The 22273-nt window shown below is 37.2% G+C and overlaps 1 protein-coding gene across 1 annotated transcript in view; it reads left to right on the plus strand.

Annotated features, from left to right (window-relative positions):
* The window catches only part of LOC148478190 (uncharacterized), a gene marked incomplete at its 3' end in the record, with an annotated part of 198930 nt that overhangs the window by 22795 nt on the left and 153862 nt on the right, over window positions 1–22273 (plus strand). The window contains exons 9-21 of the mRNA XM_088455835.1: window positions 628–756; window positions 1518–1646; window positions 2409–2537; window positions 3300–3428; window positions 4194–4322; window positions 5350–5478; window positions 6247–6375; window positions 8614–8808; window positions 9758–9937; window positions 12131–12283; window positions 13299–13421; window positions 19907–20035; window positions 21693–21821. Of these exons, the coding sequence (XP_088311961.1) occupies window positions 628–756; window positions 1518–1646; window positions 2409–2537; window positions 3300–3428; window positions 4194–4322; window positions 5350–5478; window positions 6247–6375; window positions 8614–8808; window positions 9758–9937; window positions 12131–12283; window positions 13299–13421; window positions 19907–20035; window positions 21693–21821 (1812 nt within the window). The remainder of the gene's footprint in view (window positions 1–627; window positions 757–1517; window positions 1647–2408; window positions 2538–3299; window positions 3429–4193; window positions 4323–5349; window positions 5479–6246; window positions 6376–8613; window positions 8809–9757; window positions 9938–12130; window positions 12284–13298; window positions 13422–19906; window positions 20036–21692; window positions 21822–22273) is intronic.

Below are 22273 nucleotides of genomic sequence, written 5' to 3' on the forward strand. Positions count from 1 at the left end.
CAAAGACTGAAAACGCTGCATAGCTGTGAATTATTTAGTGTTTGATTATAAAACTAATAATAAAAGTAAATTCATTTACATAATGAGAATGTAATGTAGGCTGCTGTTGTCTACTCTATAGCCAGATATGGTTGATGTAAATGGTGGAATACACTTTGGTGATGCCGACATACAACTGGGAGGGGGGTGAGGTGACTGGGGAATACACTGGGAATGTGGCTTTAAGTAGCGATCTAAAAACAAAACATTATAAATCACAGAAAAATAATCAATTAGGGGTGAACTTGGGTACATTAGAAGCACCCACTCCCCATCCCAGACAGTGCCGTAATAGGGGTCAACTGTACCCTGTGCCATCCCTGCCCCCTCAGAGAACGGCACAGATGATGTCATTATGTTGCACAGAGTGGGCAGGGCTGATAGCACCATTAAGGTCAGCACTGACTGGAGCATCCTGAGGATTCTCTGATCAGCGGTGCCGACTGCAGGGTGCCTGTCTTTAATGTCCAGAAGACAATCTCACATATATGTCATACAGATTGTTTCAGGCATAACAATTATACAATATTATATAGTTTACAAGTAACTGTTATTAAGGGTAGCGATATCCTTCCTTCCCCTTAACAGACCTGGTTGATTTGAATGGTGGTGCACAGCTGGGCGGTGCCAACATACAAGTAGGGGGTTTGCTGGGACAACACGGTGGGCAAACAGTGCAATTCTCCGGGCAACATGAACTTCAGGGTGGACTTAAAAGTAAGTTATAGTTGTCATTACTAAGTTAGTATATTTACAGCCATTAGAAATTACATTCCTGAGTTTACAAATGGCAGTACAATGGTAGTGAATGTGTCTGGCATAGCGAGAGGACTGATCTGCAGGAGAACTTCACAAAGACTGAAAACGCTGCATAGCTGTGAATTATTTAGTGTTTGATTATAAAACTAATAATAAAAGTAAATTCATTTACATAATGAGAATGTAATATAGGCTGCTGTTGTCTACTCCATAACCAGATATGGTTGATGTAAATGGTGGAATACACTTTGGTGATGCCGACATACAACTGGGAGGGGGGTGAGGTGACTGGGGAATACACTGGGAATGTGGCTTTAAGTAGCGATCAAAAACAAAACATTATAAATCACAGAAAAATAATCAATTAGGGGTGAACTTGGGCACATTAGGAGCACCCACTCCCCATCCCAGACAGTGCCGTAATAGGGGTCAACTGTACCCTGTGCCAGCCCTGCCCCCTCAGAGAACGGCACACATGATGTCATTATGTTGCACAGAGTAGGCAGGGCTGATAGCACCGTTAAGGTCAGCACTGACTGGAGCATCCTGAGGATTCTCCGATCAGCGGTGCCGACTGCAGGGTGCCTGTCTTTAATATCCAGAAGACAATCTCACATATATGTCATACAGATTGTTTCAGGCATAACAATTATACAATATTATATAGTTTACAAGTAACTGTTATTAAGGGTAGCGATATCCTTCCTTCCCCTTAACAGACCTGGTTGATTTGAATGGTGGTGCACAGCTGGGCGGTGCCAACATACAAGTAGGGGGTTTGCTGGGACAACACGGTGGGCAAACAGTGCAATTCTCCGGGCAACAAGAACTTCAGGGTGGACTTAAAAGTAAGTTATAGTTGACATTACTAAGTTAGTATATTTACAGCCATTAGAAATTACATTCCCGATTTTACAAATGGCAGTACAATGGTAGTGAATGTGTCTGGCATAGCGAGAGGACTGATCTGCAGGAGAACTTCACAAAGACTGAAAACGCTGCATAGCTGTGAATTATTCAGTGTTTGATTATAAAACTAATAATAAAAGTAAATTCATTTACATAATGAGAATGTAATATAGGCTGCTGTTGTCTACTCCATAACCAGATATGGTTGATGTAAATGGTGGAATACACTTTGGTGATGCCGACATACAACTGGGAGGGGGGTGAGGTGACTGGGGAATACACTGGGAATGTGGCTATAAGTAGCGATCAAAAAACAAAACATTATAAATCACAGAAAAATAATCAATTAGGGGTGAACTTGGACACATTAGGAGCACCCACTCCCCATCCCAGACAGTGCCGTAATAGGGGTCAACTGTACCCTGTGCCGGCCCTGCCCCCTCAGAAAATGGCACACATGATGTCATTATGTTGCACAGAGTGGGCAGGGCTGATAGCACCGTTAAGGTCAGCACTGACTGGAGCATCCTGAGGATTCTCCGATCAGCGGTGCCGACTGCAGGGTGCCTGTCTTTAATATCCAGAAGACAATCTCAAATATATGTCATACAGATTGTTTCAGGCATAACAATTATACAATATTATATAGTTTACAAGTAACTGTTATTAAGGGTAGCGATATCCTTCCTTCCCCTTAACAGACCTGGTTGATTTGAATGGTGGTGCACAGCTGGGCGGTGCCAACATACAAGTAGGGGGTTTGCTGGGACAACACGGTGGGCAAACAGTGCAATTCTCCGGGCAACAAGAACTTCAGGGTGGACTTAAAAGTAAGTTATAGTTGGCATTACTAAGTTAGTATATTTACAGCCATTAGAAATTACATTCTCAATTTTACAAATGGCAGTACAATGGTAGTGAATGTGTCTGGCATAGCGAGAGGACTGATCTGCAGGAGAACTTCACAAAGACTGAAAACGCTGCATAGCTGTGAATTATTTAGTGTTTGATTATAAAACTAATAATAAAAGTAAATTAATTTACATAATGAGAATGTAATATAGGCTGCTGTTGTCTACTCTATAGCCAGATATGGTTGATGTAAATGGTGGAATACACTTTGGTGATGCCGACATACAACTGGGAGGGGGGTGAGGTGACTGGGGAATACACTGGGAATGTGGCTTTAAGTAGCGATCAAAAAACAAAACATTATAAATCACAGAAATATAATCAATTAGGGGTGAACTTGGGTACATTAGAAGCACCCACTCCCCATCCCAGACAGTGCCGTAATAGGGGTCAACTGTACCCTGTGCCATCCCTGCCCCCTCAGAGAACGGCACAGATGATGTCATTATGTTGCACAGAGTGGGCAGGGCTGATAGCACCATTAAGGTCAGCACTGACTGGAGCATCCTGAGGATTCTCCGATCAGCGGTCCAGACTGCAGGGTGCCTGTCTTTAATATCCAGAAGACAATCTCAAATATATGTCATACAGATTGTTTCAGGCATAACAATTATACAATATTATATAGTTTACAAGTAACTGTTATTAAGGGTAGCGATATCCTTCCTTCCCCTTAACAGACCTGGTTGATTTGAATGGTGGTGCACAGCTGGGCGGTGCCAACATACAAGTAGGGGGTTTGCTGGGACAACACGGTGGGCAAACAGTGCAATTCTCCGGGCAACAAGAACTTCAGGGTGGACTTAAAAGTAAGTTATAGTTGGCATTACTAAGTTAGTATATTTACAGCCATTAGAAATTACATTCCCGAGTTTACAAATGGCAGTACAATGGTAGTGAATGTGTCTGGCATAGCGAGAGGACTGATCTGCAGGAGAACTTCACAAAGACTGAAAACGCTGCATAGCTCTGAATTATTTAGTGTTTGATTATAAAACTAATAATAAAAGTAAATAAATTTACATAATGAGAATGTAATGTAGGCTGCTGTTGTCTACTCCTTAGCCAGATATGGTTGATGTAAATGGTGGAATACACTTTGGTGATGCCGACATACAACTGGGAGGGGGGTGAGTTGACTGGGGAATACACTGGGAATGTGGCTTTAAGTAGCGATCAAAAAACAAAACATTATAAATCACAGAAAAATAATCAATTAGGGGTGAACTTGGACACATTAGGAGCACCCACTCCCCATCCCAGACAGTGCCGTAATAGGGGTCAACTGTACCCTGTGCCGGCCCTGCCCCCTCAGAAAATGGCACACATGATGTCATTATGTTGCACAGAGTGGGCAAGGCTGATAGCACCGTTAAGGTCAGCACTGACTGGAGCATCCTGAGGATTCTCCGATCAGCGGTCCAGACTGCAGGGTGCCTGTCTTTAATGTCCAGAAGACAATCTCAAATATATGTCATACAGATTGTTTCAGGCATAAGAATTATACAATATTATATAGTTTACAACAAGTAACTGTTATTAAGGGTAGCGATATTCTTCCTTCCCCTTAACAGATCTGGTTGATTTGAATGGTGGTGCACAGCTGGGCGGTGCCAACATACAAGTAGGGGGTTTGCTGGGGCAACACGGTGGGCAGACAGTGCAAATCTCTGGGCAACAAGAAATTCAGGGTGGACTTAAAAGTAAGTTATAGTTGTCATTACTAAGTCAATATAGTTACAGCCATTATAATTAACATTCCTTATTTTACAAATGACAGTACAATGTTAGTGAATGTGTCTGGCATAGTTAGACGACCAATGTGTAGACGGTGTTGAACTGGGGCATGATGGGCCTACCGGGGGAATGCAGTGATAGGGGCCCATACATAGGGGTGTGGCCACTCTCCAGAGGGGGTGTGGTGAGCCTCCACAAAAGCTTGGCTTACCATTAGAGAGGACATAGTCTGGAGCACTTTAAAAATATATTTATGTTAATACTACTAGTGCATGCATGATAATATACCAGATAATAATAATAATAGCAGCAATGCATTATAGAAAATACACCATAGTCCTGTGCAGTATAGTGTAACATTTGTATAATTAACGTGCAAAGTCTGAAACCTGATCCCTAGAGGGGGAGTGGCCCTCAGGCAGTGGGGCCCATCAGGGGTTTCTCCTGTACCCCTGTGGGCCAGTCCAACCCTGTGTGTAGAGGAACTTCACAAGACTTGAAATGCCGCAAAGCTGTGAATTTTTTTTTTTAACAGTAAAATTGTCAAAAAGTAAATGGATTTACAATAATGAGAATGTAATGTAGGTTGCTCTATTTATTTCCATAGCCAGACACGACTGATGTAAATGGTGGCATAGACTTCAAAGACAGTGCTAGATACTGTAAATGACAGTTAGAAGTCGATTGGTTTCTTTGGGCAACTTCTCCACTTTACTGTATGTCTCTCCAAGGCTTGATACCTCTTCCCCTTAATAACATTGGGCTTCTGGGTTGTCCATCCACATTTATACATCATTTACTCTTTATTAGTCTTAAATTATTAAGTTGCTGTGTTCTGTGCAAACTGAACACTCAGACTATTTTTGGGCATAAACAACATATGAACTGTATCACATACACATTGTTCCAAGAATAATACTTATACAATTTTATATTGTTTACAAGTAAATTGTTATTAAGAGTAGTGATATAACCCTTCCTTCCCGATAACAGACCTGGTTGATTTGAATGGTGGTGCACATTTGGGCAATGTCGACATACAAGTGGGGGGTATCTTGGGACAACACGGTGGGCAGACAGTGCATATTGCTGGGCAACAAGAAATTCAGGGTGGACTTAAAAGTAAGTTATAGTTGTCATTACTAAATTAGTATATTTACAGCCATTAGAAATTAAATTCCTAATTTTAAAAATGGCAGTACAATGATAGTGAATGTGTTTGGCATAGTTAGAGGACTGATATGCAGGAGAACTTCAGAAAGACTGAAAACGCTGAACAGTTGTGAAATATTTAGTGTTTGATTATTATACTAATCATTAAAAGTAAATTAATTTACATAATGAGAATATAATGTAGGTTGCTCTTGTCTACTACATAGCCAGATATGATTGATATAAATGGTGGAATACACTTTGATGATGCCAACATACAACTGGGAAGGGGGGGGGGGAGTTGACTGGTGAACAAACTGGGAATATGGTTTTAAATAGCAATCAAGAAACAAAACAATATATATTACTGAAAATAATCAATTAGGGGTGAATTTTGGATTATTAGGAGCACTCACCCCCATCCCAGATGGTGCCATAATAGGGCTTAAATGTACCTTGTGCCGGCCCTGCCCCCTCAGAGAATGGCACACATGATGTTATTAAGTTGCACAGAGGGGGCAGGACCAATAGCATCGGTAAGGGCAGGATTGATCGGAGGGTCCTAAGGATTCTCCGATCAGCTGTACAGACTGCAGGTTGCCCGTCTGGAATGTCTAAAAGACAATCTCAACTTTATCAGATACAAATTGTTCCAGGTATAAAAATTATACAATATGATATAGTTTACAAGTAACTGTTATTAAGGGTAGTAATATAACCCTTCCTTCCCTGTAACAGACCTGGTTGATTTGAACGGTGGTGCACAGTTGGGCGGTGCCAACATACAAGTGGGGGGTTTGCTGGGACAACACGGTGGGCAGACAGTGCAAATCTCTGGGCAACAAGACATTCAGGGTGGACTTAAAAGTAAGTTATAGTTGTCATTACTAAGTTAGTATATTTACAGCCATTAGAAATTACATTCCCAATTTTACAAATGACAGTACAATGATAGTGAATGTGCCTGGCATAGCGAGAGGATTTATGTGTAGAGGAACTTCAAGAAGACTGAAAACGCTGCATAGCTGTGAATATTTAATTTACTTTTATTGAAAAACCAATCTTGTTACTATAACTGACCCTCTGGAAATCTCAGTCTTGTTTGTATTCCATCAGCCTAGTGCTGATACGATACATAATAGCCCATGAGCAGCCCTGTTGTGCATGATTAAGAGTAGGGAAAAACTGAGAGATTCCATTTCAAATGGACGGCGCATGCGCAGGGAAGTGGTACATGTACGTTTCCACAGTACCATCCTAAGATGGCATTATATCTAATTAGACAAGCGACATTAAGCTTAACTTTTCATGCTTAGAAAGTGGTCATTACGCTTCGCTGCCAAAGTTGGCTCATGCAGTGGCGTTATTTACAGAAACCAAAGGCGATGCTAGAGAAAGCTCTGATTTCTCCATGGACTGTCTCTTAGGCAGTCGCAGCTCCAGAAGTAAGGCTGCAGCGCAGTCCAAAATTCAAATAAGGGAGCCACACCAACTGCCAGAGAGTCCCGGCCGGCAATATTTAGAGGGGCAGTTGGTGTGGCTCCCCATTTGAACTTTGAATTGCGCTGCAGCTCCACCTCTGGAACCACCACTGCTCTAAATACATTTTGAAGAAGCAATCATAAAGCCTTTTTTTCTCCTTAGTGATATATGCTTCTTAGAAAAAGCTCAAACAGCATTTAGTATTCTTGCTGGTTAATTTCTCCTTTCATACATACTCACAAAGCGGACAGTATTTCACTCAGAAATAAGAAATGGACATCTATAGTTTGGAATAAAATGGCTCCAATTTGGAGCTTTACGGCCATTTAATATAGGAGACATTGCAGCTACTGATTAGTTCTCTCACTCACACCACACGCAAATAACTTAAAAAAAGTGAACCAAAACATTCCCTAGTTTTCATAGTGATACAGATGGAGGAGAGGAGGTATAATCCGTAATGGCAAATCTGTGCAATTTAGCAATGATACAAGTGACCAGTGGTATCTGAATATCAACATTCGAATAAAATTGAGGTCAATGCTATATTACAAACAGGACTGTAGAGCAGGACCAGGGAGCATGGCCTAATCGTGGAGGTGTGGCCATGCCTCCTAAAAATATATAAAAAATACTATGTGTGTGCCGCACTGTGTGCTGCACAGAGGGTGCCGTGATGCCCTTCAGCCAGGGATAGATCCAGGGGTGGGGGCAATCAGTGCGATCGCTCCCTCAGCCCTTCATGCAAGCAGATAAGACTGCTGCTACTCAGGGGCATCTGTCTTCCTGGAGACACTACAGCCCAACACACAGTAGTGTGTGCTGGGCTGGCGAGAGAGGCTACTGCCACTGGCAGGTAAGAATGAGAGGGGGTGGATCTGAGCCCTGACCGGCCTCCAACAAGCCCTGGCCCAGGTAATTTGTACCCAATCCCCCCTCTTTGCAACCCTAATTACAAATACAAAGGGCTAATAAAATTAACTTAAAAATATAAATGCTCAGAAATTATTAAAGCTGTGCATCACAACAAAAGGAAATGTAAATTAATTTAGCTTGACATATGTCTATTAAGCATATGTTTTAATTATGTATTACTGTTTTCAATTTTTTTTAAATAGCTCAAAACAAATTGGTGCCAGCATACAGAGGCATCATACGTCAGCAAACACTATAGTAACCCCTTATGATGGGGATACAAGGTCATTCAAAATAATTGGGAAACATAATAATGAACGTGGAATTGTGAAAACTTATGAGGCTAATAAAGAAGAAAGATATGCATTTAATTTATTTATATTTAAACTTAATTCACAGAGGCCCAAATGAAATAGACTTTGCAATTTCATTGATTTAGCCCATAGATTTAAATCAGCAACAATTTAAAAGGTGAATTCAACCTGTTTTCCGTCAAAATTATTGCCGCTTTTATATCTATGGACGAAATTTCTAATATATTAGAGTAAAAGACTCCCAATATATATTGGGAGAGTATTAGATTATTTTATTCTTTAGAAAAGGTGTCCAAATTCATTCAGACTAACAAATTAAGTTCACATACTATTATTCATCATGATGCTGTTTACAGTAATTGCGTTTAATTTTTTTCCCTTTTTTCTAAAACAGACTTGCTTGATTTGAATGGTGGCAAAATAAATTTTGGCGGTGCCAACGTACTGCTGGGGGGATTACATGGTGAACAATCTGGCAATACAGCTTTCCAAAATAGTGGGGAAGCAAAGGCTTTTGGAATAAATGGAAAATATGAAATTAAGGGTGGATTTCAGAAAGCATCTGGTGAGGATAAGGATGGAGGAAAACGTAAGTTATAGATAAGTGTAGTTAAATTTCAAAAGTCTACGGATATGGGATATGGAAGCAGGAAAACTAAATTTATAGATCTATTGTAGCTAGATTTGTAATATTTACATCTCTGATTTGATTGGGAGGTGGAGGGTTACAGTGCATATCTCTTGTTGAATTTAGGATCATTATTCATTTTAAATGTGGTAAATAAAACTAGGCAACCTACAGTGGGAGGAATAATTTGGTAATAAACTGTGAATTTAGTATTTAATACTGGTGGGGATGCAACAAATTTTGAATCGAAAGGAAAACATGAAATGAAGGGTGGATATGGGCAATTATCTAAGGAGGATAAGGAAGAAGGGAAACATGAGCTGTAAATCTTTGCAGCCCAATGTTATATGTCGAAAATACTGAAAAAAATTGGAAAGTGGCGCAAACCTTGTTTTTGTGTCAGGGTTACATGAGCGCTCCTAGATTCAATGCTAATTATACTGGATAAAAGCAAATACATTATATTTAAATTAAAATGAAGCAAACTTTACTGTTTTAAAACAGTTTTCAAAACAGTTGAGATTGAATTTAAAATTAGCAAATGGATCTGACTGATGGCAAATTGCTTTGTACAGGTACTACCATTCCCCAATATAGGGAAGTAGATTTTGGTATTAGAGGTATACTGTAGGATGTGTCACTAAGATTTTAAATAGATGAAACATTAGAAAACATTTGGGGAACATAAGAATTAAGGAAACTCTAAATGTATTTATTTAGGTTTCGATAATTTCAAAATAGATTAGAAATGGTGGGATGATGTTCTATACACTTTTGAATTAAGGGGATGTATGAAATGTGCCAAAATGTATCATAGTCAAAACTAACATAGTCAAAGATATGATACTATAATTATGAAGCACAGATTACAGTAACTGTATTTGATTTATTTTCCCATTCTCTCAAACAGACCATATTGATTTTACTGGTGGCAATATACAACTGGGTGGTGCCAACATAGATATGGGGGGATTGCTTGGTGAACAAACTGGTAATTTTGAGATCCATAATGGTGGGGAGACAAAAACTTTTGAAATTCATGGAAAACATGAAATTAATGGTGGATCATCTCATACAGAAGGAGGAAAACGTAAGTGTTAGATATTTCTAGATCAGTGGTGAAGTTTGCAATTCCAAAATAGATTGGGAAGTGGTGCAAGCCTTATGTTGGATCCAGGGTTTTTGGAGTGCACACAGGTTCAGTAATAGTAAAATGATAACAAGTAATTTTTGCTTAATTTAAAATGAAGCAACAGTTACAGTTTATTGGTGATATTTTCCATTGTTAAACAGATCTGATTGATTTAAAATGGGGCAAATAGACCTGAGTGATACAAATTTGTATCAAAGGGGTATTTTTATATAAACAAAAATCTAGGGTGCGCTTGAAAAAAATTTGGTGAGGATTTAAAAATAAGAAAGTTCTAATTTTTAAATATTTGTACTTAACATTTTTGACCTTTCACAATTTCTAAAATATTTTGGGAAATTATGGGATAATTTCCTATAACTGTTAAAATATGGGGTGTACAAAATGCATCAAAATGTATTAATAGTCAAAGCATAATGTTAATATATTATAATCTAGCATGAAGCACAGTTCACAGCAACTGCATTTAAATTTTTTTTTCAATTTCTCAAAAAGACCTAATTGATTTTAACGGTGGCAATATACAACTGAACGGTGCCAAGATAGATCTGAGGAGATTGCTTGGTTAAAAAACTAGTAATTTTGAGTTATATAATGGTGGGAAACAAGAACTTTTGAAATTAATGGCAAACATCAAACTAAGTGTGGCTTTGGGAAAGCATTTGTTGCAGATAAGGAAGTCGGAAAACATAAGTTTAAGATATGTACAGCTAGATTTCAAATGTCTACTTTCCCAAATATGATTTTGAGGTGGTGGGAAACAGTGCAAATTTTCTGTTTACATAAAGGCTTTCATGATTGCACCTGGATTAAAAAAACGAATGTAAAAAGAAAACACATTTGTTTTAATTTAACATGAAGCAACATTTGCTGTTTTAGATGATGTACAGTATAAATGTATTCAAAAAATCTGATTGATACAAAGGAGGCAAAATAGAGCAGGTTTATGCTACATTGCCTCTATGGGGTATATTATTCAGCAATCTGGGAAATCACATATTGGCTGTGAAGGGGAGACAAGGATATTCTAAATCTATGGAAAATAAGAAATTCAGGGTGTATTTGGGGAACACCCGAAAAAGATAATTACACGTTAATTAGTTGTCGCTAAACTGTAAACATAAATATCTCTGAAATGTGCTGGTTAAGTGATGGGATCATTTTCTATTAATATTATAATTCAGGGTTTTCAAAATGCATCCACATTAATTGAGTCATCCCATAAAGTTAGCACAATTTCAGTTTTCATGATGCACAGCTTACATTAGCTAAATTGGTTCTTTTGAAAACCAGATCTGAGTAATTACAAAGATGGAAAAATCCAAATAGGCAATATCACCTTAAACCTGGGGGATTTGAATGACCAACAAACTGGGAATATAGCAATTCAAAATGGTGGGACATCAAGTTTTGAAATTGAAGGACAACAGCTGGGGGGTGATCATAGTGAAAAAACTGGTAATATAGAGCTCCATCATGGGGAGTTGGGGTGGCTTGGGATAAGGAATTTTGAAATTAATCAAAGCAATGGAAGTTAAAAGTAGATTTAGGAAATCATCTGACGAGGAGAAGGAATCGATAAAATATAGTATGTGAAGCTAGATTTCAAATGTCTACTTTTTAAAGCACCCTGAGTCATATTAGAGAAAAGTATTATATAAATAAAAAAAAAATTCCCAAATATGATTTAGAGGTATTAAGATACAGTACAGGTTTAAATTGGGGTCTACTGATTGCACCTGAAACCAGGAAAAAAAGACATAGAAAGAAAACACATTTATATCTAATTTAACACGAAGTGATGTTTTGGATGACTTACCATTCAGCAATTTGGAATACCAGATTTTGGCTGTGGAGGGGAAACATGGATAATTTAAATATATGGAAAGTAGAAATTGAGGGTATTTTTAAAGAATAAATTACAATGTAATTATTTGTCACTGATCTTTAAACATAAATACCCCTGAAATATTTTGGTGAAGTGATGGAATAATTTCCTATTGCTGTTATAATTAAGTGTTTTCAAAATGGATCCATATGAATTCAGTCACCAATTAAAGTTGACAGTTTGCATTTCCATGATGCACAGTTTACAGTAACTGAATTGTTTTTTGTTTTTGTTTTCAAAATCAGAACTGGTTAATTACAAAGATGGAAAAATCCAAATAGGCGATGTCACCTTAAACCTGGGGGATTTGATTGCCCAACAAACTGGGAAAATCCAAAATGATGGGACATCAAACAGTCATTTTGAATTTAATGGACAACAGCTTGGGGGTGTTAATGGTGAGACAACTGGTAACATAGCAAGCCATCATGGGGAGAGATATAGACTTTTGAAATTAATGAGAAACAATACAAATTAATGTGTTTTTTTTTATGAAGCAGCGGCTTTTGTAACCTATTGGTTCCTGGCGGGTTGCAGGTGAAATTTTAAAAGGGCAAAAGTGAAGAAATTTTTTTTTAATGAAAATGTTTACCTGTAACCTGCTGGACAGCATCAGCTTACAAAAGCCAATGCTATGTAAATGAAGCCCTAACGGTGGATTTGGGAAATCATTGGATATGGATAAGCAAAGTAGGCACCTTATGTTATAGTATGTGTAGCTAGATTTCAATGCCTACTTTTAAAGCACTTTGCATCCTATAGGGAAAAAAAAGCTTTATAAATTAAATTATTATTTTTCCAAATATGATTTAGATGTGGTGGGATACAGTGCAAGACTTATGTTTAAATTGGGGCCTCCTTGAGATACAGTGCAAGATTTATGTTTAAATTGTGGTCTCCTGATTACACCCAAAGTCAGGATAAATTTACATAGAAAGAAAACACATTTATTTTACTTTAACATGAAGCAACATTTACTGTTTTGGATGATATATACATTTGTTAAACAGATTTGACTGAGTTGAAAGAAGGCTAAATAGATTAAAATGACGCTACATTGTATCTATGGGATTTATTATTAAGCAGATTGGAAAAACAGATTTTGACTGTGGAGGGGAGACAGGGATATTTTTAATTTATGGAAAAGTAGAAATTAATGGTATTTTTAAAGAATACCTGAGGAAGATAATTACAATTTAATTATTTGTCGCTGAGCTTTAAACATAAATCTCCCTGAAATATTTTGGTGAAGTGATAAGATAATTCCCTATTGATGTTATAATTCAGTGTTTTCAAAATGAATCTGCATCCATTAACTCACCCCATAAAGTTAACACAGTTTGCATTTCCAAGATGCACAGCTTACAGTAAGTGAATTGTTTTTTTTATTATTATTTTCTTCTTTAAAACTAGATCTGATTACTTACAAAGATGGAAAAATCCAAATAGGCAATATCACCTTTTCCCTGGGGGATTTGATTGGTGGGAAATCAACTCATTTTGAAATTAATGGACAACAGCTTGGGGATGTTCATGGTGAGAAAATTAGTATTATAGCATTCCCTCATGGGGGGAGATAAGGACTTTTGAAATTAATGGAAAACAATGGAAATGAATTGCTTTATTTACCAAGCAGTGGCTCTTATAAGCCGTTGGTTCCTGGCAGGTGTAGGTGAAAATTTAAATTGGCAACCGCAGTCAGTGTAAAGCATGCCGGCTTTGCACTGACTGCGGAAGCCATTTAAAATTTTCACTTGTAACCCACTGGACAGAATAATCTTAAAAAGTTGCTTCTTCATAAAGAAAGCACTAAGGGTAGATATGGGAAATTATTGGATGAGGAAAAGAAAATGGACACCTTATGTTACAGTATGTGTAGCTAAATTTCAAATGTCTACTTTTAAAGAACCTTGAGTCCTATAGGAAAAAATTGCTTTATTAATAAAAATGTTCTATTATTTTCCAAAATATAATTTAGAGGTGGTGGGATACAGTGCAAGACTAATGTTTTGATTGCACCCGAAGCCAGGAAAAATTACATAGACAGAAAACACATTTATTTTACTTTAACATGCAGCAATCTTTTCTCTTTTGGATGATGTCTAAATTTGTTAAACAGATTGATTGAGTTGAAAGAAGGCCAAATAGATTAGGATGATGCTACATTGTATGTATGGGATTTATCATTTAGCAATTTGGAAAAACAGATTTTGACTCTGGAGTGGTGACAGGGATAATTTAAATCTATGGAAAATTAGAAATTGAGGGTATTTTTAGAGAATATCTGAGGAAGATAATTACAATTGAATTATTTGTCACTGAGCTTTAAACAATATCCTTAAAATATTTTGCTGAGGCAATGGCATAATTTCCTATTGATGTTATAATTATTGGTTTTCAAAATGTATCCACATTCATTAAATCACCCCATAAAGTTGACACAGTTTGCATATCCAAGATGCACAGCTTACAGTAAGTGGATTGTTTTTCTCTTTTTTTTCTTCTTCAAAACCAGATCTGATAAATTACAAAGATGGAAAAATATAAATAAGCAATGTCACCTTAAACTTGGGGAATTTGATTGCCCAGAAATCTGGGAAGATAACAATCCAAAATGGTGGGACATAAAGGACTTTTGAAATTAAAGGACAACAGTTGGGGGGTGTTCATGGTCAGAAAAGTGGCGATATAGAGTTCCATCATGGTGGGGAGGGAAGAATTTTTTAAGTTAATGGAAAACTTTAAATTAAAGTTGGATTTGGGAATACATCTGAGGAGGATAAGAAAAATGGACAATTTAATGTATAGATATGTGTAACAAGATTTCAAATATATACTTTTTAAAGGATTTGGAGTTCTATAGGAGAAAAGTGCTAAAATTATAAATAAAATTATCATTATTATTACTTACGAAAATTTAGAGGTATGGGAAACAGTGCAAATCTTCTGTTTGATCACTTACCTGGCAATGTTGTATGTGATGCAACCAGAGCCAGTAGTGCTTCAGCTGGCAAGGTCACATCACATATGACCCAGCTGTCTCCCTCATTGCCCCAGCTGTAGAAGAGGAGATCCATTCTGCACAAGTGGAGTACGGATCTCCTCTGACTCCCCAGACCCCTAAGCAGTGATGCAGTGGTCTGTGATGGCCAACATCACTGCCAGAATTGTGCCCCAGAATGTTGTGTGAATGGTACTCTGTAGCGCATGTGCTTGGAATCAAGGTGTGAGGAGAGGAACTTAGTTCCCCACCAAGCACTATTTGGTTAATTGCTGCATGTGCAGATATCAACTGCAGAAGGTGGGACTGATCACCAGTCCCCCTTGACACACACTCCCTTGAAGCAATATTTACTGTTTTGAATGTTGGATAAGTGTGTTAAACAGTTTTGATTGATTTAAAAGGATCCAAAATAGATCGGGGTGTTGCTATACTGCATCTATAGGGTTTATCATTTAGCAATCTGGGAAAACATATTTGCTGCAGAGGGGAGACAAGGATAATTTAAATCTATGAAAAAAAAGAAATTCAGGGTGTATTTGAAGATCATCTGAGGAAGATTGTTATACAATAATTATTTGTAACTAAACTTTAAATGTAAATATCTCTTAAATATATTGATAAAGTGATGGAATAATTTCCTATTAATATTATAATTCAGGGTTTTCAAAATGCATCCAAATTCATTCAGAGTCACTCCATAAAGTTAAGGTAGCTTCAGTTTCCATGATGCACAATCTACAGTAACTGAATTGTTTTTTTTTAAACCAGCTATGATTAATTACAAAGATGGAAGAATACAAATAGGAAATATCACCCTATTCCTTGGGGATTTGATTGGTCAACAAGCTGGGAATATAGCAATGCAAAATGGTGGGGAGTCAAGGACTTTTGAAATAAAAGGACATCATCTGGGGGGTTTGCATGGTGAACAAACTGGTAATATAGAGTTCCATCATGGTGGGGAGACAAGGACTTCATGAAATTAAGGGTGTATTTGGAAACTATCTGGTGAAATAGAAATAAGGAAGTTCTAATTTTTAAATACTTGTATCTTAATTTACTTTAAACTTTAAGGGGTATAATTACTAAAGTGCAGTTTTTTAGAAGTGGAATTGTTGCCCATAGCAACCAATCAGATATCACTTATCATTTATTTTGCACATTCTAGAAGATAATAGCTAGAATCGAATTGGTTGCTATAGGCAACCACTCCACTTCTAAAAACTCAAGCTTTAGTAAATATAACACTAAGGCTTAAGACATTTATAGCATTCCATAATAATGCAATCCTTATGTTGGAATCAATGATTCCTTAGTGCATATGGATTAATTAAACAAATAATTTCCCATTAAACTAAATTTAAGCAAAGTATTTTTTAGTGATGTGTTTATTTGTTATAACAGATCTGAATAACTTGAAATGGAGCAAATATATTTGTGTGATGCAAAATTTCAAAGGGGTATTTTATTTAGTAAGCTGGGGAAACAGATATTTATTTTTATGGCATCAATAAGATTTGCAATCAACTTAAAACTTAGAATTAAGATTGCATTTGGAAAACATCAGGGGATTATTTATAAAAAATAAGAATATTCTAAATGTAAATTATTGGCATCTTAACTTCTTTTTAATTCCAAGAAATACAAATACTTTGAAAGTGAGTGGTATAATTTCATAAACATCATTGCGTTTAGGATGTCCAAAATGCACCCAAATGTATTCATAGTGACACATAAAACTTCACATAGCACAGTTCACAGTAACTGCATTTTCATTTTCTTTCCATTTTTGGAAAATGATTTGAATGGTGGCAAAAACACAATTGGGCAATGACAAGCTATAGCTAGGGGTTTTCATGGTTAACAAACTAGGAATATAGAATTCAACCATGTTGGGGAGACAGGGGGGTATATTTACTAAAGTGAGAGTTTTTAGAAATGGAGCTATTTGTAGCTCAATATATACTGTCTACCATCCCAAAATACGAAGGGAGATTGTGGGATGCAGTACACAAAATCCACCTCTACCTCTACATCAGGTGTTCTCGACTCCAGACTTAAGTACACACAACAGGTCATGTTTTGTGGATTTCTTTAATCATGACCCAAGGGGAGATGTACTAAGCCTGGGAAAGTGATAAAGTGGAGAATGATAAAGTACCAACCATTCAGCTCCTGTCAGTTTACAGGCTGTATTTGAAAAATGACAGTTAGGAGCTGATTGGTTGGTACTTTAGCATTTTGCACTTTATCATTCTTCAAGGCTTAGTGCATCTCCCCCAGGTGAATTAATTTATTTTGCTGGGGCAGTAATTACCCCACCTTCTTTCACAGACAGAAATCCTGAAAGCATGACCTGTTCGGGTTACCTGAGGGTTGGAGGTTAAGAACCACTAGGTCTAGGTTATCACACTCTGAGCAGACTGTGAAGCATTCCCTCCTTCTGGTTTTCTCTTCAACCTCCAGTAACAAACCCACCCATAAACTCCCATGTCTCTCTTTTACCTCCAATAACAACCCCACCCCTGGACCCCTGACTCTCTCTTCTTTCTCCAATAACAGCCTCACCCCTGGCTCTCTCTTCTTCTTCAAATAACAACTCCACCCCTGGACCCCCGGCTCTCTGTTCTACTTCCAATAACATCCCTTATACTTTTAAAAGAACTTTTGCAGCAATTTTCAGAAATAATTACTTCAAGACATTAAATTTGCATTCTTTTAGTATGCAGATCATATTTCGGATACTTGTAATGGGAAATACGATCTGTTTCAGATTTACTAAAGGAAATTGTGAAAAATTACCAGGAGGGAGACCTGCGATAATAATTTCCTCCTACCCCAGCTCAGCCTTTCCTGTCTGCTGACAGGGAAAGCAAATCCCAGAGTAGGCTTGTGTGATCAGCCTGTGTGTATGATAGACCACTGGCAAACTACAAATAAAAAATAATTAGAATAAAAAAGATAATAATAACACTTTCCTGCACCAGAGGTTGGTGATCGGTGAGCTCCTTAGCTCCATTGGCTCCAGCCAGGTGAACACTGTGCTCCTGCTCCATGATCCCTGGGCAGCTGTTCTGTGCTGTAAACTGTGATTCTGGTTCACAACACAGAACAGCTGGCCAGGGTCATGTAGCAGGATCACAGCATTCAGCTGACCAGTCAAGCAGGAGATCACCGGATAACTGATCACTATACAGTTAAGAGTTAGCTAAGGGGGATATCGCAGGGAGAGGGGGAGATTACGGGGAGGGGGGGTAGCAAGTGGAGCATGTGTGGTCACACTATCAGAGAATTATTTGCGAAAAATACGCTAGTGAAGTGTGGGGAGAGGATTCATAGGGACAGAGCTTTCTCGCAAGCTCTGTCTCTGCATTCTATAGTTGATACATATTTGAGATGTATTCATTATCGCATTGCAAATTTGGGCAATATTATCACATCCCATCAGCATTCTGAGATGTGGACTGTGATAAATGTGCCCCCAAAAATGATATAAGGCATTAAAATGAAAAATTGTGGTTCAGGAACATTAAAGAGATGAAGGCAAATATAAGACTATTAACAATATGAAGACTCTTTAATATCAAGCCTACTAAGGGGTATATTTACTAAAGTGAAGGTTTTTAGAAGTGGAGTTGTTTTTTTTTTTATCATAATCACATATTTTCCTGGAGATTGCTCAAGGTTTATTTTATTCCTGTAGAACAATTGTGCAATTTTATTAATTATTCGGTTACTATATCCTGTTGACTAGCTGGGTAAAAATTAATTTGTGAAATATTTATTTCAAAAACTAAACAAATACAGTTTTACTATTGTCAACTACTGACCAAAAAATATATGAGTAAAAAAATAATAATTATGTTTTGTGAATAGTTGTCAATGGAACCATTTTTTTTCAACAAGTCTTAAATTTGTTCAAATCAATGAGAGGATGTAAATGGCGGTTTGATCAATGCTATCAATTTGCTCAGTTTATGCTACTAGAAAAATAAATAGTTTTGGAGCGTGGTTTTCCAGAACAAAGAAGAAATCTCTTGCAATAAATTGACTAGGATTTTTTCTTAATACATTTGAATTTACTGGTCATTTACAGTAAAAAGTTGAACACTAACATTCTCATTTCAGACTTACCAAAAGTGCCTGGAGTGCAAGGGGGGGTTGTCCCATGTCATGAGCTACTGTTTAGCTAAACCCAGAGTTTAACACTTGAGCACTTAGCTTTGTGTTTGTAACCTAGAAAATGTGATATAATTTGAATTTCTTTACAAAATTATATTTTATTTATTAAAAATACCTAACTTCTTGTTTATTAAATTTCAATCGTGTTATATGTGTAAAGCTTATTAGTAATCTCAGACTAATCCTGAGCAAAAAAAAAAGTGTAAGAAATCTTAGTTTAGAAATAATCTTCTACTTTTGGGATTCTTGCTCCATTTATTTGATCTTTGCTAGATGCCACGACAGTCATGACACATCTATGGTTCAGAATATGATGTCTTTGGATATACATAACTATTAATTCATCTGTGCAGAAATTTCATTTCAGCAAATCAGCACATCATCATCATAGCTAATATCACCTTAAAAATGAAAGGCATTCTACAATATAAAATATATCTTGCCACTGTAAAGATAATTAAATTAAAAAAGCACATAAAACTCTTCCTCATCCAAGAGGATGTAATTGTAATGAATTTATCTATTATAAATTTAGACCTGTCTAGTACATATGGGAACAAGGTTAAGTTATACATGTTGGTCCCACCTAGACAATTTTACTAACCTTGTAGCAAAAGGTTAACATAGCTCAACGTATTGTACTACTAACAGAAATTTAATTTCTAAAATTTTTAATTTCATATTTGTTCTATAAATATGATTATTATATAATATATTCATATTCGCTTCTATATATTCCTGCTCTGTTCAAAGAGGTAATCTGAATATTGTATTTCCCTAATTGAAACATAATATTCATGTTGCCTACTATATAATCCTTCTTCTTTTCAAACAGGTAATTCTGAATTTGGAGCTAAATTTGGCCAAGCACTTGGTAGCCATGGGAAACATGGAAGTTTTAATATTAACATAAAGGGCGGAAGCGAAGAATCTTCTGAGGAAGATAAGACAAAAGAAATTAATGGCATGTAGAACTATTTACCATATTGTGGGCTGCAATTGCAGGGAATTTATAATTTTATGTCTAGTATATTTGGAAACAAGGATACTGTAGGTTTTATATGAGAGTTCTATCTATGTTATTAGGAGACACTCATTTAATAATTTCACAGTAAAACAGAGACTTAACTCTACTTTATGTAATATTAAAATAAAGGGAGGAAAGTCCTCTGAGGAAGATAACACTAGCGGAACTTATGGTGCATACAAACGGGACGATCAACAACGATAATGATATCGCTGAACGATCTCCCTGCACCTTCCCAGAGTGCTGGATGATCTATATCGATCATCCAGCACACCACAAACCCACCAACGATGGGCCAGCAACCCGAGATCATTGATCATGGGTCCGTATGTAACCTGTTGAAATTGACAAGGTTGGCCTACATGCACGGGCGATGGTCGATATCATTATCGTCCATATCTGCCTGCGCATCGCTGGTCATTTGTAGGTTGGAAGATACCAAAAAATGCACAATATAAATGATAATGATATGATCACTGTTATTACACATTGTTATTGTTCATATCGTGCATTTTTATCGTACCGTGTGTGCACCATAAGAGTATGTAACACTATTTGCCATATTATAGGATATAATTGCAGTGAATTTATCCTTAAGATCTATCTAGTATATGGACAGCCAAACTATGGCCCATGGACCAAATGCAGCCTAGCCCCTGGTAAAGTCTGCACCCCCCACTCACCTGCACCAGCCAGGATTCCTTTGGAGCTTCGGACACCTCTGTCTGGACTCCAGAAATAGTTTAACTTTTCATGGCAGCATGGCCCTGCGATGTCTCTTCCAGGCTGGCCAAATCTACAGCTGCATGTGATGGAGTGTAGATTGCTTTGAATGCACTTAAGGAGGAAAGAATCTGTGGTGGCATTTAAGGGGTGGGACATTTAAGGGTTGACACATACTGTAAGGGGGAAGCTCTGGGCTGGAATATAAGTGTGGGATCTGGGCTAGAAAATAAGGGGGAGCTCTGGGCTGAAACATAATTGTGACATCTGGGGGTAAATTCACTAAAGTGAAAGTTTTTAGAAGTGAGTTTTAAAAATGATGTTGCCCATAGCAACGAATCAGAGTCTACTTAACATTTAAATAGCACCTTCTAGAAGATAATACGTAAAATCTGATTGGTTGCTTCGGGACACATCACTTTTAAAACTAACTTCTAAAAACTCTCACTTCAGTAAGTTTTCCCCCCTGGTCTGGAGCATAAGAAGCAGCTTTGGGCTAGAACATAAGGGGGACTATGAGTATTGCAAATAAGGAGGTGTCTGGACTGGAATATAAAGCAGAGCTCTGGGTAGGTACATAAGGGGGGGCTCTGGGCATGGACAAAAGGGCGAACTCTTGGTTGGAGGCTTTAATATTAACTTAAAAGGTGGAAGTGAAGAATCTTCTGAGGAAGATAATACAAAAGAAATTAATAGTATGTAGAACTATTTACCATATTGTGGGATGATTATTATATAATATATTCATATTCGCTTCTATATATTCCTGCTCTGTTCTAAGAGGTAATCTGAATATTGTATTTCCCTTGTAATATAATTGAAACATAATACTCATGTTGCCTACTATATAATCCTTCTTCTGTTCAAACAGGTAATTCTGAATTTGGAGCTAAATTTGGCCAAGCACTTGGTAGCCATGTGAAACATGGAGGCTTTAATATTAACTTAAAGGGTGGAAGCGAAGAATCTTCTGAGGAAGCTAAGACAAAAGAAATTAATGGCATGTAGAACTATTTACCATATTGTGGGATGTAATTGCAGGGAATTTATCATTTTAGGTCTAGTATATTTGGAAACAAGGATACTGTAGGTTTTATATGAGAGTCTTATCTATGTTATTTGGAGACACTAAGTTAATAAATTCACAGTAAAACATAGACTTAACTCTACTTTATGTAATATTAAACTAAAGGGAGGAAAGTCGTCTGAGAAAGATAACACAAGCGGAACTTATGGTGCATACAAACGGGACGTTCAACAACAATAATGATATCACTGAACGATCTCCCTGCTCCTTCCCAGAGTGCTGGATGATCTATATCGATTATCCAGCACACCACCAACCCACCAACGACGGGCCAGCAACCCGAGATCATTGATCGTGGGTCCGTATGTAGCCTGGTTGAAATCGACAAGGTTGGCCTACATACACAAGAGATGGTCAATATCATT

This window comes from Taudactylus pleione, unplaced genomic scaffold (assembly GCF_031769625.1).
Source record: "Taudactylus pleione unplaced genomic scaffold, aTauple2 ptg000672l, whole genome shotgun sequence".
Classification (NCBI taxonomy): domain Eukaryota; kingdom Metazoa; phylum Chordata; class Amphibia; order Anura; family Myobatrachidae; genus Taudactylus; species Taudactylus pleione.